General features: G+C 38.0%; 1 protein-coding gene across 1 annotated transcript in view; it reads right to left on the bottom strand.

The window, feature by feature from the left end:
• The window catches only part of STXBP5L (syntaxin binding protein 5L), a gene marked incomplete at its 5' end in the record, with an annotated part of 91475 nt that overhangs the window by 43072 nt on the left and 25335 nt on the right, over positions 1 to 23068 (bottom strand). Inside the window, 4 exons of the mRNA XM_083356224.1 lie at positions 12 to 90; positions 2155 to 2278; positions 11077 to 11160; positions 18572 to 18635. Of these exons, the coding sequence (XP_083212350.1) occupies positions 12 to 90; positions 2155 to 2278; positions 11077 to 11160; positions 18572 to 18635 (351 nt within the window). The remainder of the gene's footprint in view (positions 1 to 11; positions 91 to 2154; positions 2279 to 11076; positions 11161 to 18571; positions 18636 to 23068) is intronic.

The raw sequence follows: 23068 nt of genomic DNA, 5'->3' as shown, positions 1-23068 counted from the left end.
AGAGTACCTACCTGTTTTTACAGGTCTTGTATTCTGCTTTAAGAATGGGCTTACAAGATTCAACTTTTTTCCCATCTCTCAGAATCTTACCTGTAAAGGAATTGTTTAGAAAAGACCCATTTATTTTCCCATAATGCCAGTAGATAGAGTTGCTATGGCTGTTCTGAGCAATAACAAACAATTACAAGAGTAAAATGATCGTGTTTCTAGGGGCCTCTGTGGATTGGAGATGTCCTTAGGGATACAACAAAGAACAACATTCCAATGTACTTCATAAACTCAGCTGGGGCTAGGGCATCAAAAACAGCTGAAACGTTTAGGTAATTCAGATGTGGCCTAATAATAAATAATTATTAATAGTAAAATACCAAACCTTTGCTGAATAAGGCAGTCTTGGGCAGCTGACAAAGAGAGCAAGCTTGTCCCCTAAAAGCACATCTCAGGCAGTGGCAACAATTCATTTTTCTAGGCAACTTTTCTAGATAATTTCTCATTTTTAGTCTCATAATATTCATGATATTTAATGCAGGATTGGTTCTAGATATTTTGGCAGTCTAGGCAAAATCTTATTCCAGTTCTCCCGACAGTTTGGCTCATCTTCCCATTCAGTGAGGAATTTTAAAAAAGATGCCCTCTTCTTTCTTTCTTTGAGTTTTGGAGGTTATCCTTAGGATTTTCCACTCAGGACAGTTTTTTTCTCAGAAATTTTCACCTTATTTACACAGTAAGTAATTTTAATTACAGTATCCATTCTCATCATAAGGCAACAATTCAGAGAAATTATATTTAATGTTCAAGTGGCTGTGCTGGCTCACATAGTGCACCATTACTGCTTTTCTGTTTTTCACTGTGTTTTTGGAAGCCTTTTCAGTTCTGGAGTTCCTGGTCCAGTGTCTACTCAACCTTAGCATAAAACCAGACCTGATTTTACATATGTGCCCCAAGGGCATTGTCAGGACCCACCCCAATCCACGTCTTAGGAAAACAAAAACTCTTGGAGTCAGTTCTAGTCCAAAAGAAATTTTTACTAGGACAAGCTTGGTTGTGAAAATACAAGACAGGACTTACTATTGTTTTACAAATTGAAACTTTATAAAGGGTTCCCGGTTCAACCCCCCTTCCCTCAACCCCATTTGGTCAGCCCCCATCATTTTACTTCATGTCATCCCTTTCATGGGAAAAAAGGAACTTTGAATCTTTATGGTTATTGCCTTCTTCCTCTACAGAATTAAATGGAGACACAGGCCAGATGCCTTCTTCCCTAACCCTCCCTTTTGTTCCCCCAGTTCAAAAGGTTTCCCTTGGTCTTTGAAATAACCTAAGGCAGGCTGAATCCACATGCGCTCCTCCTTCCTCGGGAGATGGCAGAATCCATGGGGGGGGATAATGTTTTAAACATACATTTATGAATGTGATATAAATGGATTCTGACAGGCATTTTTCTTTCTGTTATTTCTCCTCTGTAAATTGTCCCATTCTAGCATCAAATCAAAACAACCTTTACCATGCTCAAAGACCAGCACAGTCCAGCAACAGAATATTTCACAATACTTCTCTTTTCTTTCTGGGTTATTTTTCTAGAGAAACATTTTCTCACCATTTTCTCTGTATGTTTTTGCATCATCATTTCTTATCTGCAAGCAGTTCAGCTGCTCTGTCAGAATTTTATTCCCCAATCAGCTTGCTTTCTAAAGTTTCTGCTTGTCTTTGAAGGAAATATGGAAATATTTTTCTCAACTGGATAGATTAGACAAGAGGTAATTTAGTCCACATATTAAAGATTGGCCTTTTCTGGTTTGCCCATTCACCAAGCTGGTCTTTGGCTAATCCAGATAGATAACCTTAGCCTTAAGGCTATTGCCCTTTGCTGAGATTTGCCCCTAGTATAGATAGTATTGCTTGTCTTCCATTAGATTTTCACTTCTGGAGAGAAAGAGAATAGTGACAACAACATGCTAGATTATGGAAAGCAGTTCCAATAAAAAATCATGAAAACTTCGATAAATAGATCCCAGATTCAAATGCTATAATTCTATTTGAAATTAATAAGGTCCATTGCTCAATTAGAGCCAATACAAAAGTGCATTGCCTAAGTCAGAACTTTAATGCTTTAATTGTATCTTACATATATCAGCAACAATGGATATATCTTACCATGAGGAATGATTATCTGGAAAGGCCGGCTGGGACTTTTTAGATTCCATAGAGTTAAACTGCCATCAGAATGACTGCACATAAATTGCTTCCCTTCATGATGCCATCCAATTGAGTGAATAGCCTAAGCAGAACAATAATTCACAAAGAGAACCTTGAGCTCCTGCAAATAAAGATATCCTCTTTTCTTTATTGTTGGGAATACATATAATGGCCTATTGAGACCAGATCTAGAGAAATCAAAATTATGCAGAACGAATTCACCAAGGTTTAACACCAGGAACATGAAAAATGATAAATGCTCAGGGTCTAGTTAACTTATTAAGCCTCCTTGAAGAGCAAGAATACATGAGGAAACAGGTAGGGAAAAACTAAAGAAGCTTCTTAGAAAGTTCCTTCATTCTTTAGGGTTTCTAATTAAATTTGAATACTTTCACCTTCCTTCTTCTCCTCTTCCTTCTGCTAATGTGATACCTACTCTGCTTCCAAGTGGGGAGCAATGACTTTAAATAACATGAAGTTACAAAATGTCTGGAAGAAAAATTCTAATGATAAGAGCAATTTGATAAAGGAAACAATTTCCCCTCCGCTATTCAAGCAAAGGATTGAGAGCTACCAGTGATAAATTAGATTCTTGCACTCAGTCAAAGGTCTACATTCCCTTGCATTTTTATTATTTTGATTAACCACTGAATTCTATTCTCTTAGAACCAAATCCCACTGAGCTCAGTTGCACTTAAATATATAAAGAGAAACTTTTAGAGGCCAGTTCTTTGCATAACTGTTCAATAAAGATTTAGTTCTATTCTGCCAAGTGCAGAGAGCAGGACAGCAGATTTGGTACATGTGATTAATGTTAAAGCTTAAAAATCTTTTAAATCCCTCAGTAAATGGTAATGGCACAAACAAATCTTGGAATCATATAGTTAGAAGAGATCTAAGAGGTCAAGTCCAGCTTCTAGACATTAACATGATTCACTACCCTATCCCCACTAGATGACTATCCAGTGTCTGACTGAAAATGTCCAGTGAAGAAACCATTTTGTGTGGTAATCTGTTCCACTAATGTATGGTTTTTGCTGTCATACATTTTTCCTATGTGCTCAAAGCTTAATGCTATTAGTTCTAGGCTTATGTACTGGGCACAAGTGAGAATAAGTCTGAAACCTTTGCAGTGTATTCGCTCTGCAGCTGTTTGAAGACAGATATCGTGTCCCCTGTCAACCCTCCCTCCTAATAAATGGGGGAAGACAGTAACAGCCCTTTCTTACTTGGGTTGCATATTATCTGTTCTCAAAGTGATTTAATCTCTGAGTGGAAAATGTGTTATTCATCCCTATAATTTCTAATCAATGTCATACAGTATTTTTAAAAATTGCAAAGCGTATCTGCTGTCTGGAGCCATCATTCGTTAGTGATTGCATCAGACTCAGGCACCTGGAGCTATACTTTGTAGTTGCTTCTACTCTCACAGTCACAATGAAAATGAAAATGATGTTGCTGAAGTGGCTAGAGCCAAATGGATCAATTTTTCTTTTTTTTTAAAAAAAAGAGTAATGAAGTCTACATCTCTTGATTTTGTTCTGGTTTGGTTTAATACAAAAAAAGGCATGTTGGAAGCCTTAAATAGCTTGATATTGTTGTTTTAGTTTATTCACTATAAAACAAAACTCAGAGAAAATTCCCAATTTATACCAAATGTGGTTTGTGCAATCATTGGCTCAGTAACCATATGAATATTTTTAATGATTACATTTAATGTAATGATTTTATATAGTTTAGTTTTAGAAATCTATAATTGGAGTCTCCAGACCCAAACCTAGCTTTCTTCAGTGATCATCTTTCTATAAGCCAGTTATACATTGCAAACAATGTGCAGGAATGAAACTGGGAACACGCCAATAGAATACTGTTGCCGCTGCTGCTGCTGCTGAAAATCATGAAAACCATGAAAACCTGGTGGGCACATTTAGTTGAAAAAACAGTAGAAAATAAGCAGGTTAAATATTGTAGGATTACTGAATGCAAAGGGATAAAGTCTTGGCACATAACACACCAGATTTAACTGTTTGAAAAAAAGGTGTAGATATTGATGTGGCAATACCTGGGGACAGTAGAACAGAAGACAAAGAATTGGAGAGGATCTTAAAGTATCAAGATCTGAAAATCGAAATTGAAATTAGGGCATAAACTGGCAATGGTTGTTGCAGTGGTTATCAGCACACTGAGTGTCATACCTAAATGCCTTTGAAGGGATCAAAATGTAATCTTTTATGTATAATCCATCTTTCATGTATAACATAACCCAGCTATTGTTCATTTATTTATTTTTGCTTGCTTTCTGTACGTGCTCCAATGTAATCTAAATTGTGCTGACCAAAGAAAAAGAAAAAGCTTTCTGTTACTTTAAAATGTGTCCCCCCCCCACTTTTTCTCTGACTTCGCAAATGTATAGCTTTGCTTGTGGTTCTCTGCTGCAGCTTGAAAAGTATGGAAGGTTTCTGGGCTAACTGCCAGCTATTGAGCTATTGTTTTATTAGAATGTAGAGATACAGAGCTGTAACAAATTGAATAGATAAGGAAATTCAAACGAAAGAAGAAATCTTTTAGATGTGCAAAACCCTTTTAATGTTAAGAAAAATGTATCAGCTATAAAAAGGAAGAACTTCTTGATTAGGTGTGCCTTTTCTCTTCTGTCTCGCAGTGTGTTTGTGACAAGAGGTTAGAACACCCCAGCTACTACTTTGATCTTTCACTGTGTTCTTTCAGTAGCCTCGTGTTCAGACTCATTTTGGATTTATTGGAATTCTGAGCTAAAAACCTTACACCTTGATATCTGTGTATTAACCAAATTCAAATCTTAAGCAAGAAAGGTATTGTTCTGTATAATTAGGGTGTTCTTTTGGTTTGTTGCACAGTGAATCAGATATTTAGAATAGATTTGGCATTTTTATCCACCTATTAAGTCTCTCACAAGGATCTGGATAGGCAGATGTGGATGTTTGATGGTGTTAAAAGTATTGCCGCAGGATGTGAGCTGTTCTAAGTAAAACTGCCTTTTGCAATTAACTGATGGTGAGTTTGTCAATGCCAATGGTGTTCAAGTGGTGCTCCAGATGTTTTAGGACTGCACCCAAAGTGCCTATTACAACTGGCACTACCTTTGCTTTCTTTTGCCACAGTCATTCAACTGTTATTTGCAGGTTTTTGTACTTTGTTATTTGCTCCAGATGCTTCTTTTCTATTCTGCTATCTCCATGTATTGCCATGGCCACTATCCAGCCTTTTTTTTTCTTTCTTATTGACAATTATTAAGTCTGGGGCAGACATGTCAAACTCATGACGTCAAACTGCCTGCAGGCCGGCAGTTTGACACCCCTGATCTGGGGTATTATGTGGCAGGTGCCTATTGGTTTGAATTCTGAAGTCCCAGAATACTTTAGCTTCTTCATTTTCTATTACTTTCTCTATTTTATGGTCCTACCAGTTTTTGCTTGCAGACAAATGGTATTTCTTGCAGATCATCCAATGTACCATTATTGCTACTCTGTCATGCTGTTGTTTGTAGTCAGTCTGTGCATTGTTATAGTATATTGCATAGTCAGCCAGATGTTCAGATTGAATTTAGCATTTTTATTTACCTACTGAATCCTTCTCAAGGTCCTAGGATAGGCAGATGCTGATGTTTGATGGTGTTGAAGGTATTGTTGCAGGATGTAAACTGCTCTGAGTAAAGCTGCCTTTTGCTATTGATTGATGGTACATTTGTTAATGTTGACAGTATTCAAGTGGTGCTCAGGTTGTTTTGAGATTGTACCCAAAGCACTCATTACACTTAAGTCCTTGGTTAGGACTTGAGTTACAGTATTAGGTTTCTACTATTTAGAATCTAGACTGTGAATCTAACTGTAAATTACCCAAACATAATTTATTATATTTATACAATTCTGTTAAGAATATGTTGGAAAGTTAATAGCATCCTGTCCCTGACAGCCCAAACCCTAGTCAATTCTCTTTTTTAAAAAAAAACAGAAAGCAAAAGCTGTTTAAACAGAATTCATAGGCAGCTGTTGTTGTTAGTTGCGAAGTCATGTCCGACCTATTGCGACCCCATGGACAACGTTCCTCCAGGCCTTCCTGTCCTCTACCATCTACAATCCGAATAAACAGTCCAGGTCATACACGAATAACAACATTACAGTCCAGGGAGTATCCAAAATACAATGTCTTCTTACTGAAGGTCAAGTACACAGTTCCTAAAGTTTAACACAGTTGTTGTTGTTAGCTGCGAAGTCGTGTCTGACCCATCGCAACCCTATGGACAACATTCCTCCAGGCCTTCCTGTCCTCTACCATCTTCTGGGGTCCATTTAAGCTCACTCCTACTGCTTCAGTGACTCCATCCAGCCACCTCATTCTTGTCGTCCCCTTCTTCTCTTGCCCTCAATCTTTCCTAGCATTAGGCTCTTCTCCAGTGAGTCCTTCCTTCTCATTAGGTGGCCAGAGTATTTGAGTTTCAACTTCAGGATCTGGCCTTCTAAAGAGCAGTCAGGGTTGATCTCTCTAGGACTGACAGATTTAATTCCTAATCCTTTATTCTTTTCCCTAGCCATTGATAAAATAAGTCCCACGTTTGATAATATTCTCTTTCTTCTTTTTCTTTCAACCTCAAAGTAAGTCTATCCATCTCTGCACATTTTAATATTTTTTAATTATTTCTTCATCTGATATTTCTTAATTTTTCCAGTATTGTGCGAATATAATTCTTGCAGCTGTTATTACATGTAAAATCAAATATATGCTTTGTTGGACTTCTGGTTTGCCATGTGGCCGCCATGGATGTCTGGAAGACGAGCTCTGTCTTCCCTGTCCAGTTTCGCACTGCTGGGGGACCCTGAAAAGGGTCAAAAGTCGCCCTGTAGAGGCTACCAGCAAGGAGGGGCCTTTGCTGGAGCCAGCAAAATCCTCCAAACGGGCGGATGAAAGACCGGCCATAGAAATATGGCTCGTCACTAGGCTGCAGACAGCCAGTCACACCTACCATCAGGCAACTTTAAAGCAGCATGGAAGAGACTAGGTGAGATCTACCTCTTTTTAAAAATTGAAGTAAAACTGAAAAGATCAAAATAACTTTGGGGCGACATCTTGTGGCTAAACTTGATACTTCTACCTGCTATTGTCTGAAAGAGACTTGACTGACAGCCCAGAAAATAGATAAGATACATGCAACCTTCAACCTTCATCTGTGAAAAGCTCAGTTGTGCTTTTTATCTAGTGGATTTCCTGACTGTTAAGCTTTTAGTCTAATATACTAGCATGGAAGAAAACCAGGAACAGATTCTTTCCTATGAAAGAAAATCAAGAACAAAGTTTTGTTATGTTGAAAGCAATTCTTCAGAATCTCCTTACAGCTGGTGAAGAAATAAGAAGCTTCAAAAAAAAACAAAAAAAACAAGAAGGCAGCCCGGTTATGCAATCTCAAACTATGACTATAACTAAGGAATCATCTATACAGAATACAACAGAAAAAGTGGAACAATTAAGTACTATGACTATGATTTAACTACTCAACAAATACAGATAATGGAAAATCCAGAAAAGAAACTGACAATATGGAAAAAGGAAAAGATTTCCTATACAAATCAGAAAGAACCTGAGGATCAAAAAGAAAAACAGATGGAAGAGAAGACGAACAGTTCAAGACAATTACGTCGAGATGGAAAAATAAAGAGAAGACTTGCTGGACCTGCTAGTCCTCTAAAAAAATGGCGACTGGATGGTTTTCGCAATGTCAAATAATAGACATAACAATACAAGGAGATTTGCTTGATGACTCAAAAGCATAGGCATGGAAGACGATTTGGCAAAGAAAGAAAGCTGGAATAAGACTGAAGAAGAATGGGGTTTTGATCTACTTATGAGCATTAAAATAGAATATACAAATAGATAAAATGTGTATTTTGAATATAAGATATTGTTATGAATTGAGATAAAGAAAATTATGGTCATGTACAATTTAGAAGTATAATTACTAACACCTAAATTTGAATATTGATTTGTGTGTAAAGGACATGTAAAGATGATTAAAATAAATATAAGCTAAAATCTTATTGATGAATGTAATAAATAGGACTCTATGTAGCGGTAAGAAAAAGAAAAAAATAGTTTAAATATCAGATAGTAGATATAAAGAGGAAGAGAGAGGAAGTATTAAACATTGAAATAAAAGAAATTTTGGTTATTAAATTTAAGATATTTGAAAATTATTAGAAAATAAGAATATTATATTGTATTATTAATTTGTTGATATAGATGGTGAGAACCTTATATAGATTAAGATGTGTATCCTGAATATTAGATCTTGTGAGGAATTGTCTTTGGGTGTCTCTTATTCTCTTAGGGATCTGCTTTAACACCACAATTTCTTTATTCTTATATTGTAATGGTTCATCTCTGACTCTTCTCAGTATATCATCTCTTATTGTTTTCTTTATAAATCTTACATGGACTTCTTTGGGTAGTTTATATTTCCTTGCATAGCTTGAATTCATTCGAAATATTTCATCTATCTCCATTTGTATCTCTGCTCATTCTGTTTTTAAAGCCTCTGCCAGTAGATTAATAATCACTTCTGCTATATCTTCTCTGTCTTCAGGAATATTTTGAAATCTTAAGTAGTGTACAGCTTTCTCCATTTCCAAAGTTGCAACTGTTTCTTCTAAGCTGGTTTGCTTGTTCTAATTTTACATTTTCTTGCATTAGTGCTTTCATTTTTTTGTCAATGTCATCTGATTTATTTTCCATTCTCTGAATTCTTTGTTTATTTTTAACCATCATTTGCTGATGAACCTCAAATTGTGTCTTTATATCCAACATTTGTTCGTTTAATTTATCAAAGTTACGTCTTGTCTCTTCATGATTTCTCTGTATTGATTCTTGAATTAATTTTAGTGTAGTTAGCATCTCAGTTTGAGCTGTATTTATTTTTTCTTGCTGCAACATTGTTTCAATAAATCCCTGGCTTGTTAGGGCTAGATATTCCAATAGAGGGTGCAGAGGAAGTTTTTTTTGATAAGTCTAGTGAGATTTGGTGCACTCATTTTTCAATTGAGTGAGTTTATAAATCCACAAGGAGAAAAAGCAAGATTAAAAAAAAAAGAAAAAGGAAAAAAGCCAACTGACTTAGGCTAAAATCCAATCATAAAATGAGCCAACTACTTTAGGCTAAATCCAGATGCTCCAGTCAATTCACAGATGTAAAAAGCCCTCTGTCTCCAAATAATTCCTGTTGTAGTTATATCCAGGGTCAAAAGATATGATTGTGGAGAGTCTCTTCTAGTGTAAAATCATATAAAGCTCTTTATTTATGCCAGGTGTTGTTTCAAGGTCAAGAGCTTTTCAAGTTCTTTTAGTATTTGGTATTGCTGTAGTATCTCCTTTCACCTCTAGATGTCCTTATTTCCTATATTGTCTATATCAGGCATGTCAAACTGCCGGCCTGCGGGCTGGATGCATCACGCCGAAACCGCACCCACCCCATTGCTGGCAATAAGGAAAAGGTCATGATAGTTATGCCTGGTCTATATCCATATTTAGAAGATTTTTTGAAAAGTTTTCTTTTAAAGTTCTTTTTAAATTATTTCTCATAGAAATTGAATATAAAAGGATTTTCCACACCCATAGGGGTTAAGTGGTTTTTCTTTAAATCAGTCCAAATTCTATTTTTAAGTATTCTTTTATATTCCTTAATTTCCTTCCCCTCTTTGTAATTTCTCGCTGCTTTTAATTCTCTTCTCCCCTGATCTTTCCGGGGTCTTTGCTTCGGAAATTGTTTCCAATCAGGTGATCTCTATTTCCAAGTCCATAAGAAAGAGGAATAAAACAATCTCACCCAGTTTCAGCACGTTGTTGACAGTCAGCTGTTTGGTGGCACGCTGTGGCTTCTCTCTTTTTTTTTTCAGCTGATGATGACTTGGACTGCCTGTGCTTATAGGCAGCCTTTGTTCCGTCTATTTGAAGAGGTTCCTCGGGTCATTTGGACTGACCGCTGTCTGGTCCAGACTCCCAAAGCTTCCCTTCTTCTTCGTTGCCTCTCCAGGGCACCTTTCTGACCCCTTGGGGTCACCGGACTCAACAAAATCGGGCTAAGAAGCCAGAGCCCCGGTTTCTTCCACCCGTCTAATCATAGCATCAGACCGGAAGTCTCTATATACAGATTTTCTTAACACATATATGCTTGTCAGACAATTTTAATTAATGTATGCTACCTTCTCTAATGCTCACAACTTTCTATGGAATTTTCTGTATAAACAAGTCACTAAATCTGGAGAAGAAAAATTTAATAATAGTAATAATCCAGCTGGTACACTATTCCAGGAAATAGGAATTAGGGTGCTTTATCTTAAAAGGGAATGCTAAATTCTTATCATCATTTTACTATATATAATAAGATGACTTGGTTTCTTACATTAATGAGCATTAGCTCTAAAGTATGCCTTTTGCCTAGTTAAAATCTGAGATAAGGTTAAATAAATATTTATTCAATATCTCATTCTTCTTCAAAAGAGCACAGAGCTTAGTAAATGTGATTATCCAATTTTCTTCTTAAGAAGACAGCTATGACTAGGTTGGAAGCAAATGCCATGTAGGAACTGGATCTCATCAGAGTAACATGGCAATGTGGTTTTAATAAATTGAATAGATGAATATAGCAAGCATAACACAATTATGGCTGATTTTGATTATCTCATGTACCACTAAGATAATCATGTACCACTTTTATTTCTTTTGCTGCCATCCATTCAGTACGTACCATGCCTGAGGCAAATGGAAGATATTAATTAATCACTGTATATATTTTAGAAACCAGAAAATTCTACATACCGGTACCTTGTGCTTTTAAAGAAAACAGAAATAGCTTACCTCATCATAATATGCCCTTAAATCTGCTCTTTTTGATCTCAGATCCCATAACACTATGGTCCCATTTTCATAACCTATTAATAACTGAGGAAGAGGGAGGAGAAAGAAAACAATCAAATTCTCAAATTAATATGTTTTAAGAATATTTATTATAAAGCACATGCAGATAAATGTAACATATGCAATAATATGGAAAATTCAACACTGTTATTCTTTATGACCTTGCATGTATTCTTTGCAAAAATTACCTCATACCCTTCATTGTCTACGCGAGGCACACTCAAAAATTGTGATCTAAATCTGGTACGCATAAAATCTTATCAAATGATTTACCAATATAAGGTACATATATTGTGCTTTGCCCCTGTACAAAAGAATGATTACCATTTTCCAGGCTTACATATTCCTGTGTAGCTGATCCCAGACTCGAAAAAAGTTTTGGGTTATTCACAATATGCACACTTGCTTCACTGTCCAACAGCCAAATGTCTTTCTTGTTTTTGTTATTTGCCTTCATCACAGAAATCTGTGTGTCTTCTTTTTTCTATCTCTGTGCTTTCTCTTTCCTGCTTGAATCTTTCAATTTTCTTAATGGGCAATTTCTCTGGATATGCTGAGTGGATCCACATGCAAAGCAGTGTTTCACTACACAAACTTCCACCTTATTTTCTCAGTGGAAAACAGTTTCTTTTCATCTGGGCTGCAAATTACTGTGGTTTCTTTCTAGCATTTTCTGTTCTTCTTCAAAAAGTTTCCCAGTCACATAACTCATAGTTTAATCACACTCATCCATGGACTCAATACTTATTACTAATACATCCCATGTATCACGCGAAGTATTAGTACTGCTTTATAAAATCCTAGTAAGACCACACCTGGAATACTGCAGCCAATTTTGGTCACCATATCACAAAAAAGATGTTGAGAGTTTGGAAAAAATTCAAAGAGCAACTAAGATGATCAAAGGCCTGGAGACTAAAGCATATGAAAAATGGCTGCAGGACTTGGGTTTGGCTAGACTAAAGAAAAGAAGAAATAGGGGAGACAGGACAGCAGTGTTCCAGTATTTGAGGGGCTGCCAGAAAGAAGAGGGAGTCACATTATTCTCCAAAGCACCAGAGGGCAGGACAAGAAACAATGGCTGGAAGCTGATCAAAGAGAGAAGCAAGCTGGAATTAAGGAGAAACTTCCTGACAGTGAGGACAATTAACCAGTGGAACAGCCTGCCTCCAAAAATCGTGGGCGCTCCATTGTTGGAGATTTTTAAGAAGAGGCTAGACAGTCACTTGTCTGAGATGGTATAGGTCCTCCTGCTTGAGCAGGGGGCTGGACTAGAAGACCTCCAATTACCTTCCAGCTCTATTCTATTCATTCATCATTAAGGGAACTCAATACTACATACACTTTGTGTGCTTCTGAAAACACCATTTCTTGCTCTTCTGATTCAAAGAAGGTTTTCATCATAACCTGGAGGTAATCTGACACACTTTCTATAGACTGTAGCCTTGCTTTATGAAGTTTTTTGGTGAGAGTTACTTTATTGCATGCAGTGTCCCTTAGATAACTTCTGTGTAAGTCCAGCCAGCATTCTCTAACGGATGGAAGCCCACACACATGTATTACCTGACCATCTTTTAAGCACAAAATTATGCTGGCTAGTGCTTCTTCATTTTGTCTTTGCCCCTCCTTATTGAGATCTGCTGGAGGATTGCTTGCAACTGTCCACAAACCCTCCCTCCGCAGAAACATCTTCATCTTTAGGCTCCATGAGAGATAATTCATCTCATTAAGACGTACCACAAGAAATCCTTCTCCCACTTCTGTAACAGATAGCATCGTGCTGTTTTTACAGGCCAATAGTCCTCAACTTCCCTCAGGTTCACAAAGAAACTTTTATCTCAGAAAAATACTACTGGCTCTTTAGGGCATTTCTGGAACCATACCTTATCAGGGGATTGTGCAGCCAAGTGTCCGAATGGAGTCAGAGATGCTGACACAAAGCAGTTTTATAATATATATATATATATATATATATATATATATATACACACACATACACACACACACACATATAAATATATATTACATAAATATATTTACAGTAAATAAGATAGGCAAACAGAAGTATCATCAGGTAAATCAACACAGTAAAGTATCGTCAGGTAAATCAACACATCATGAGGTAAATCACTGAGCACACAAGGCACACAGAGGGAAAAAAGTAGGAAACCTGGAAACTCCCCCTTTACACTCATAGTAACCAATCACAGCTCTCTTCAACCAATTAGCTACAACTATGTATTCTTACTCATTGTCCAACCCTTCACTGCTCCAGCTAAGTTGTGATGCTCTATTATTGGAGGTTTTCAAGAAGACACTGGACAGCCATTTGTCTGGAATGGTATTGGGTTTCCTGCCATGGGCAATGGATTGGACTAGAAGACTTCCAAGATAATTTCTGACATAGATTCTATGTTATATGTTCCAGAATCAAAGCAGAAGACTATTGTCCTTAACACCTATTGTAAACCAATAATTATTTGCCACACCCAACTGCTGCAATTTGTATTTTTTTTAAAAAAGTTTATAAAATGTATAAGGCAAACAAACATGCTTTATTTTCATGCTTTTTTAGAATTTTAGAAATTTGTAAAACTAATTTGATAAAATAACAAAATGACACAAGAAATTTGCCAAGGGCTGGGAAATGCCCCCTCCAAAAAAAAGATACCATTATCCCTATTTGCTATGTCTGCCTAAATGCCCTCAAATTGGAATGAAAAAACAGATAAGCAATATTACTGCATAAATGTAAAAAGTTGCAAATCAACAAGCATATCCAAGCATATCTATACACTCTATATAGTGTATATGTTGTGCTATTTTGGAGTTGTATGCATAATACCAATTTGCAGTAGTTATCTTTGTACATTTCAATACTAAAAATTTGAAGTGATGGAAACTATAGGAAATGACTAAACTGACTCCAAGAGAGGGGTCAAATGCATCATCATTCTCGAGTCCCTTCACACTTACAAGAGATCTAAGCCCACCTTGAATTCTGATGACCTTTACTGCCAATTTGTTCTGACCATTAGTATTTCAGATTCTTATAGAGAGCATTAGCATACGATAAAACTATATTTACATTTATATAGATTTTTTCATATATTCATTTGATAGTTCTATAAAACAACTAAAGCCAGTTTTGGTAGCCGGCAGGATGGGTGGAAGAAGCTGGGGCTCTGGCTACTCAGCCCGATTTTGCTTCACCCAGCAACCCAAAAAGGGTCGGAAAGTTGCCCTGGAGGGACAACAAAGAAGGAGGGACACTCCAGGAGCTTGGATCAGACAGCAGCCGATCAGAATGGACTGAAGAAATCCTCTGAAAGGTCAAAGGAAAGGCTGCTGGGTGAGCCAAGGCAGCCCAAGTCATCTCCAGCTGGAAGGAAAGCGAGGAGCCACGATGCTCCACCAAACAGCTGATTGTCAACAGTGTGCTGAAACTGGGTGAGCCAGTATTTTCTTTCCTTTTCCTTGTGAATTACAAGTCGTTGACCCCCGATGGGGAAAAGCTAAAGAACAAAGACCCCAGAAAGATTGCAATCTACAACTACAAAAGGGGAGAATTTTTAAAATAACGTTTAAAAATTGAATTCAGATTGATTCAAAGAATGAGCAACTATCTAATTTACAGAGGTGAAAACTTTCTAGATATAATCTTAAGGATAAATAACTTATAAAGAACTTTAAAAGACGAACCTTGTAAAAATTTTACAAATTCAGGCATTGATAAAGAAGAAATTATTAAAGATTAAAAAAATATCTAGAACTGTTTGACCCTGAACAACACCTGGCATAAACAAAGTGCCTTGGCGTGAGTCTACAATGGAAAAGATTTCTCAAAACTATATTTGTTGACTCTGGATATAAGTAAACCGGAACTATTTGTAGACAGTGAATGCTTCACAATGAACGCTTTACATGTGAGACTCGACTGGATGAGGTGGATTTGGCCTAAAATAGTTGGCTCCTTTTTACACTTTAGATTTTATATCAAGACTGTTGGTTGAAAAATAAGTACATCAAACATTCCCAAACTTATGAAGAAGACTTGCTCTGCACCCTCTGTTGGAACACCAAGCCCAACAATCCAGGGATCTATTGAAACAATGTTGCAATGTGAGAAAATAAGCACTGCCCAAAATGAAATACAGGCCACACTAAAATTGATGCAAGAGACACAAAGCAATTTTGAGAATTTAAGTGAAGAAATTTGGAAATAAAAGCACAATTTGAAGTTCATCATCAAATGATTGTTAAAAATGAACAAAGAATTCAGAAAATGGAAGATAAATCAAATGATATGGATAAAAAAATGGAAATACTATTGCAAGAGAATGAAAAATTAGAAAGGGTGGTTGCGATTCTAGAAATGGACAAGGCGGAACATTACCTGAGATTTCAAAACATCCCTGAGGACAGAGAAGAAAATATAGAAGTTGTGATCACTGAGCTTCTGGCAGAAGCCTTGAAAGCAGATAGAGCAGAGATGCAAATGGAGATAGATGAAATATTTCAAATGAATTCAAGCTACGCAAGGAAAAATAGATTACCTAGAGAAGTACATGTGAGATTCATAAAGAAAACAACAAGAGATGAAGTATTAAGAAAAGTGAGAGATGAACCATTACAATACAAGAATAAAGAAATTGTGGTCTTAAAGCAGATACCTAAGAGAGTGAGAGATACTCTAAACATCACTTTTTAACTACAAAGCTGATCGCAAAAGGTATAAATTTTAGATGGCTAATCTAATCAACTGGATTCAATCTGGAAAGCAGAAGACTTCGAAGTAAGACATTGAGCGCTTTTAGATGAAGGAGTGCAACAACGACAAGAGGAGACCATGGAACACAAACAAACTGAAGAGACAATTCAAGACAATTCAAACAGGAGAATGGAAAGAGAAATCTGAACAAGAGAGCGAAGGAACTGCCAGAGAACAGAGGACTACGAGAGCAACTAGATCTAAACATAAATAATGGAAATGGAGAAAGAAAATGGAATTTTCTCAGTAAATGTAAATGGACTAAACTCACCATCAAAAAGAAATAAAATTTTTAGGAAACTACAGAAATTAAATATAGACATAATTTGCTTTCAAGAGACACACATAAAAAACAACACCATAAACTGTTGGAACACCCAAAATTTGGGAAACTTTACTATGCATCAGCACATTAGAAAAAAAAGGTGTTGCTGTATATATTAATGAGATAATAGATTCTAAAATGATCTAGTCAGATGAAGAAGAAAGAATTGTGATGGTAGACATATATTTACACCAAAAAACAAACACTGTTAGTAGTAATTTATGCAACAAACAATAACCAGGAAAATTCTACCAAAGCCTCCATAGAAAAGACTTTAATGCAACAGTAGATGGGACAATTGACTATAAAAGCAGTAACATAGGGAAAACTGGGAGAAGATTACCTAAGACATTCTTTAATATGATAGATGAAATTGGAATGCAAGATATTTGGAGGGAAATCAGTCCAGAAAAACTACAATATACTTTTTATTCAAATAGTCAAAACTCCTGGTCAAGAATTGATATGATTTGGATGACTTCTGAATTGAGGTTGAATATACAGGAAATTGAGATTGAAATAGGCACATGAGCAGACCATAACACTTAAAAATTGACATGGAGAGGAATTCAAAAAAGACGAAGATGGACTTTAAATCAATCTATACTAAAAGAAAGAATTTGTAGAACTATGGAAAAAGGAAATGGAGTTCTTCTTTAGAGAAAAAAAAAGATGACACAACATTATAAAATGTATGGGATACAGCTAAAGCATATTTCAGAGGTATAGCTATAACATATATGGCAAAGAAAAATAAATATAGAAGACAGCAATATGTACTATTAAAAGAAAAATTTAGAAAGTTAGAATCAGAATTACAAAAAAATCAGTAGAAAAAGTCTTTGAAAAGAGAAATGGAATAAAACACAAACTAAACTTGTTGGATTCAGAAAAACTGGCACAGCAGATAAAAAGAGCGAAACAATTTTTTTTTCGAAAATGGAAAAGCATACAAATCCTGTAATAGCACACAACTTTTTAGTGGTATGAAGTATTCAGATCTAAATTGGCAAGCATGCTTCAGAATTTTCAAGGCTTCTCATTCCTTCAGTTTGGCATCCATCATAAAAATGACATCGTCTGGTTCTTGGTTTAATAAGTCTTTGATAGGGAGTATTCTGGTCCACCATTTCAGCTAAGCTTTAGAAAGGATTGTGAATACAGGATATTGATTAAAGAAAACTTCCATTTGTTAATCCAAGAGATATCTGGATTTTTTCTCAAGTTTAGAATTGGAATAGTAACTAAATATGAAGAGATACTTAATGATTGCCAAAGTTTTTAAATGCTTTTATAGATATTTTGCATGGAGAATTCAAAGTATATTTCATGATTAAATGGCTTAGATGTACAGATGGTTTTTAGTAGGTGTTAATGGTAATTTAGTAGGTGGTAATGGTAATTGGACTCCTGGTTCCCTTCTTGGCTTGCTGAGTTTAGACATCCAGCTGGTGGGACGATAGGCAAAAAAGAAGAAGAAGAAGAAGAAGAAGAAGAAGAAGAAGAAGAAGAAGAAGAAGAAGAAGAAGAAGAAGAAGAAGAAGAAGAAGAAGAAGAAGAAGAAGAAGAAGAAGAAGCCTGTTTTGTTTGAAAGATCACTTAGTTGACTTTTTTCATGGTATTTTTCTCATCAGCTTCTACTGGTACGGAATTTAGGGATTGACCAAATATATATCTACTTAAACAAGGAGTTTTCTTTCAGATGTTTTGCCTTCATTTTTCATTAGTTATTTTTACTGGTTATGGAGCTAAATATTTATCTACCAAGGAAGACAGAGAGTTCTGGTTTTCCTTCTTTAATGGGACTGGCATTCTTGGACTATCTCCAGGGTAGCTCAGAGGCCAGTTTACTTGAACTTTCTCTGGAAGACCACTGGAGACTGTCTTTCTGATCTTGGAGAGGCAGCACCTCTGATCTGACTGTCATTTTGCTTGTAAGGGGAGGGGGAATAAAAATTTAAATCAATATTTATATTGAAACATGTTATAATGTTTTATTCATAAATTAAACAGCATTGCATTAAGCAAAACAAAATAAACTGATTGAAAGTACATATTTATAATGAACCAACAGCCTACTTACAAAATATTTATACATTGCACATTTCAGAAGTATTTGTTGTATTTGTATCTCCAGGTCAATAAAATTTCTGTTTAATAAAAACTTGTTTAACCTTACCCAAAAGGAAAGTGCATTATTTTTTCTCGATAATATTGTATTGTCCAGGGCATTTCATACTTTTTATGAATGTTTATTTAAGTTGCTCAGTTAATTTTAGCAAAAGGGAAAAACTGCTAAAACAAAAATACTGAGAAATACTTGAATTCTTCTTACTCACTTTCCCTTCATCTCTTGGGCTATCGCTTAGATGCACAACGGGCCCAGGGTGAGTCTTTATCGATCTGCAAATCAAAATTGAGACTATAAAAATCAAGTACAATTTATTTCTGTTTTGTAAATTTAAAACAGTTAGGACAAATGTGACTTGGCTGTGGATTAAGGGAATTAGAGTCAAAAACAGCCGAAGGATACCAAACTGTAAAAGGCTGCTCTAAGCAAAAGTAAACCTAGAAAGAGGAGGGATTCTAATAAAAGCAATTATACAGGAATGAACAACCAAAATCTTTCATCTCAAATCTGTATGTTACTCATGCTCCTGTAAACATCCACCAAAGCTCCAGGCTATTTTTATTTATTTATATCCTGCTTTTATTTTTATATACCGGTATTTACATATATCAAGACAGGGAGCATACCTAATACTCCTTCCTCCTCCTATTTTCTACACAACAACAACCCTTTGAGGTGGCGTTTGGCTGAGAGAGAGTGGCTGGCCCAAAGGCAGCACTGGAACTCAGAGTCTCCTAGTTTCAAGCCTGGTGCCTCAACCACTAGGCCAAACAGGCTACCTTGGCAGCTTCTGCTTGATAAATTTGGTGCAAGGACAAAAGGTTGCAATTCTGTCTGCTATTTTTTTCTGTTTAACATCATCACTTTTTTCCCTATTTCAAATTACACTTTTTCCATCAGAACTACCTCGTGGCACTTGCATAGAGCTCAAGAGCGCTGGGCTCTAAGCATTATTACCAAAAGGGTGGGCAACCTAGTGCTGAAAGGTAAGTCTTTTTCTGTGACTTTTAGAAAATGGGTTGTCTCATAATGGGTTGTATTTTATTAAATTATATACATGTGAACTGCAATCTAAATTATATAGAATTATAATGTGTACTCTCAGTGTTTTTTTTAAAAAAAGGTGCCGGAACTCTCATCTTGTTAATCTGCCATGGGCGTGGCCTACTGTGTGGGTGTGGCCAGCTCAACGTCACTTGCGTCAGGGGCACTTGTTTGGAGCTGGGCAGGACTGGGGCAAATCTGAGGGTCTCCGGCGGAGGGAGGATGGGACCAGGGCGAGTGCCGGGTCATGGTCCACTGGAGGAGCCTCATTGATATATTTTTTTAAAAAAATCCCATTTATATCCTGCCCTTCTCCGAAGACTCAGGGCGGCTTACAATTTAAAGCACAAATCAATGTGCTTAGCAGTAGCCTTCATTCTATGTATATGCCTGCTTATTAGGGCTTTCGCCCCCCCCAGAGGCATTATTACAAAGTCAGCTTATTGCCCCCAACAATCTGGGTCCTCATTTTACCTACCTCGGAAGGATGGAAGGCTGAGTCAACCTTGAGCCTGGTGGGATGCGAACCTGCACTAATTGCAGGCAGCTGGTGTTACTTAAGGAGACATTAGCCCACTGCTCCACCAAGGCTCTTTTTAAAGTTGGTGGGGAAAGACATGATATTAAAGGGGGTAGGGGGAGAGATATTAAAGGGGGTGGGAGAAGACATGCTATTAAAGGGTGGGGGAAGATGGGGTGAGCAACTTCAGCAGCTGGGAAACACCTTAGTGGAACCTGGATCTGGGAAGCTGCAAGTAACTGCTTTGGGTAAGAAGCGGAAGGAGGCACCACCTATCCCCCAATTTTTTACACATTCCAAAAATTATGTCACGAGTGATGTATTTATTATAGGTATATAATTGACAGTACAATTGGCAGTGCAGACATGCCAAATGCTTCTAAAATCAGAACCAAAATACATATATACACGATTTTTTCTCCCCTAAATTTTCAGGTAATGTATCTGTTTCATATAAATATAAAAGCATTATAGGCTCTGTATTTGTACAAATGGCCGATTATCTCAGTGTGCAAAAACGTGGATAACTATAACCAGAAGTTGCAAGCCCTATCCTTTTCACTGCATGGGAATTCAGACCCGAGATGAACTGAGCTGACAGATCTAGAATCTCATATAATTATTTATTGACTAGCAGTCTATTTTATAACTGTGTAATAATATCAGACACAGGTATGTGATATGCTGTCCAATTCAGAGTTGTGGACTCAAAGAAATAAGAAATACTAAGTGTCAGACTACATATCTGGATTCTTTACTGACCCAGATCTGTGTATTTGCATAGTTATCAGTAACTCTGATCACAAGGAAGGTGATGCATGATTCTGCCTCCTGGCCCAGGATTTAGTTTATGAAAAGTGAGCATCTGTAAACTCTAGTCTGGCTCTTAAAGCTCCATTGATTGATACAGGCCATAAAATTAGAAACTGAACACTCCAGAAGATACAGGTCAGCCAGTGATTCATTGTGATCTAATGTGCTGGGCAGCAGCTCTTTGTGATCGAGTGAGAGGCTGTGAGAGGAATGGAAGGGTGGGACAATGGAAAGGGATCAACCCACACTGCTGAGCAAGGCAAGAACTAGTTTGTTTTTCACTCTCTTGACCTTGGAAAGTAATAATTGGGACCCACATTCTGCGGCTCACTTGCTGCTGGCTGCTCCAGCTGAGGGACCTCTCGAGGCTCTCTAGTCGGGCCCTCCCTGACAGGCGGGAAGATGTTAGCGGGCTTCTACACCCTGGAGCACCCGCCAGAGGCTGGGTGGCAGGCCCATTCCAGCCGGCCCCAGTCCCACCGCTGCTGCCCTCGACAGCCTGGCTGGAGAAGGTGAAGCAGCCCATGAACCCCTTCATGGTCTGGTCGTGTGTGCAGCAGCAGCGGATCGCACAGGAGCAGCCCCAGCTGCACAACCCAGAGATTTCCAAGCAGCTGGGCACCACCTGGCAGTGCCTCAATGCCGCCCAGAAGCAGCCCTTCATCAATGAGGCCAAGCAGCTCTGGGTGCCCCACATGCTTGACTACAAGTAGCGGCCGAGGCTGAAAAGCCGGGCTGGCCGGGAGCCCGGCAGACACTCCCCTGCTTGTCTGCCAGGGCCGTCAGTGCCTCTCGGATGGATGCCTGCCTGCAGCGGCTCACCTCACACACTCCGCGGAACCGCCGGACGGCCGGGGCTGGCCCTGGGCAGCGGCTGCATGATGGGGGCCGCGGTGGCACCCTGCAGCAGCCTGGTCTACAGCACACCAAGCCCCCTGCCTTTGCCACCATGCCAAGGAAGCTGGACACTGGCCTTCAGCACCCGCAGCGGGACTTCCCAGACATTGTGGCTATTTATGGGCTGCAGGGCTGCAAGGTGTCTGACACAGCCACCCTGGGCTGCCTCCCCAAGCCCCCTCCCCAGCCCTTGGGGTTAAGCTACGCTGCCAACTTGGCCCCCCCTCTAGCAACGATGCCAGCTGCAGCTCCGTGTCTGGGTTTCATCACACAAGGAAGGCACAGTCGGGAAAGACCAACATGGACATAGTTTGGAGATGCACGCTAACCACCCCCCAGGTCCAGCACCGGGTAGGCCACCACCCTGGTTGACAGGTGAGCACAAGGAAGGAATGCACATGCACTCCGCAGAACCCACCTCCAACTCCTTGCCCTCTCTTACTTAACTAGTTGAGATGGTGTAGTTGGGCAGCAGGGAGAGGTGCAAAGTTCCTGACAACTGGCCTTCACTGCAGACAACTTGCCTGTGCAAAGTTTGCTGGCCGGGTCTTTTGGCGGGCTCAGCAGCAATTCCTATTGGCTTTTGAAAGCCAATAGAGGGAGTAGCACAGCTTGTGCAAAAAAAAGGTGCCGGAACGCCGTTCTGAACATTCTATGAGGAAAAAAAGCCCTGTGTACTCTATTTAACATTGGGATACAGTTCTTTTTTATCCCATCTTTTTCATATATAACTCAAGGCAGGGAACATACCTAATGATCCTACCCATCTATTTTTCCACAACCACCACCCTGTGAGGTGGGTTGGGCTGAGAGAGAAGGACTGGCCCACAGCGCCCAGCAGTTTCATGCCCAGAGGAGGCCTCAAATTCATTGCCTCCTGATTTTTAGGCCAGCACCTTAATTTCTGCACCACGCTGGCTCTCAAACCAAATTTGATTTTTAAACTAAATCAAACCAAACTTACTGTTCTCACTAACCAATTTCAAAATAATTTTTAAAAATACCTTAGTTACAAATACACAGTATTTATAGAGATAACTAACTGTAAGACACTGACATGGAAACTGAACTATTCAACACACTGAGATGTCTATTCTGCATCTACCATACTGGCCTGGACTCCTAACACCTTCATAGACAAAGGTCAGGAAGGCTTCACAAGGTCTTCTTCTTCACATGTGGGTTTTGGCTTAATTTGAATATGTGTAAAAATTTTAACCATTTATCACAAATCTGACTGAACCAGCTAGATAAATCCTCTATATGAGGATAAAAATGACAGGTTGGGGAATTCTGGGAAGTGAAGTCCACAAATTGTAAAGATTCTAAGGTTGAAAAACACTGTCCTAGATATTGAGCTGAAAGCCTGCGCAGAGTGTATGCAGGCAGGAGATAAATCTGCTTTAGAGAATAGCATGGATTTTTAGATCT

The sequence above is a fragment of the Vipera ursinii genome, assembly GCF_947247035.1.
Source record: "Vipera ursinii genome assembly, chromosome: 2".
Taxonomy (NCBI): Eukaryota; Metazoa; Chordata; class Lepidosauria; order Squamata; family Viperidae; genus Vipera; species Vipera ursinii.
This window is presented reverse-complemented; position numbering and strand designations above follow the sequence as displayed.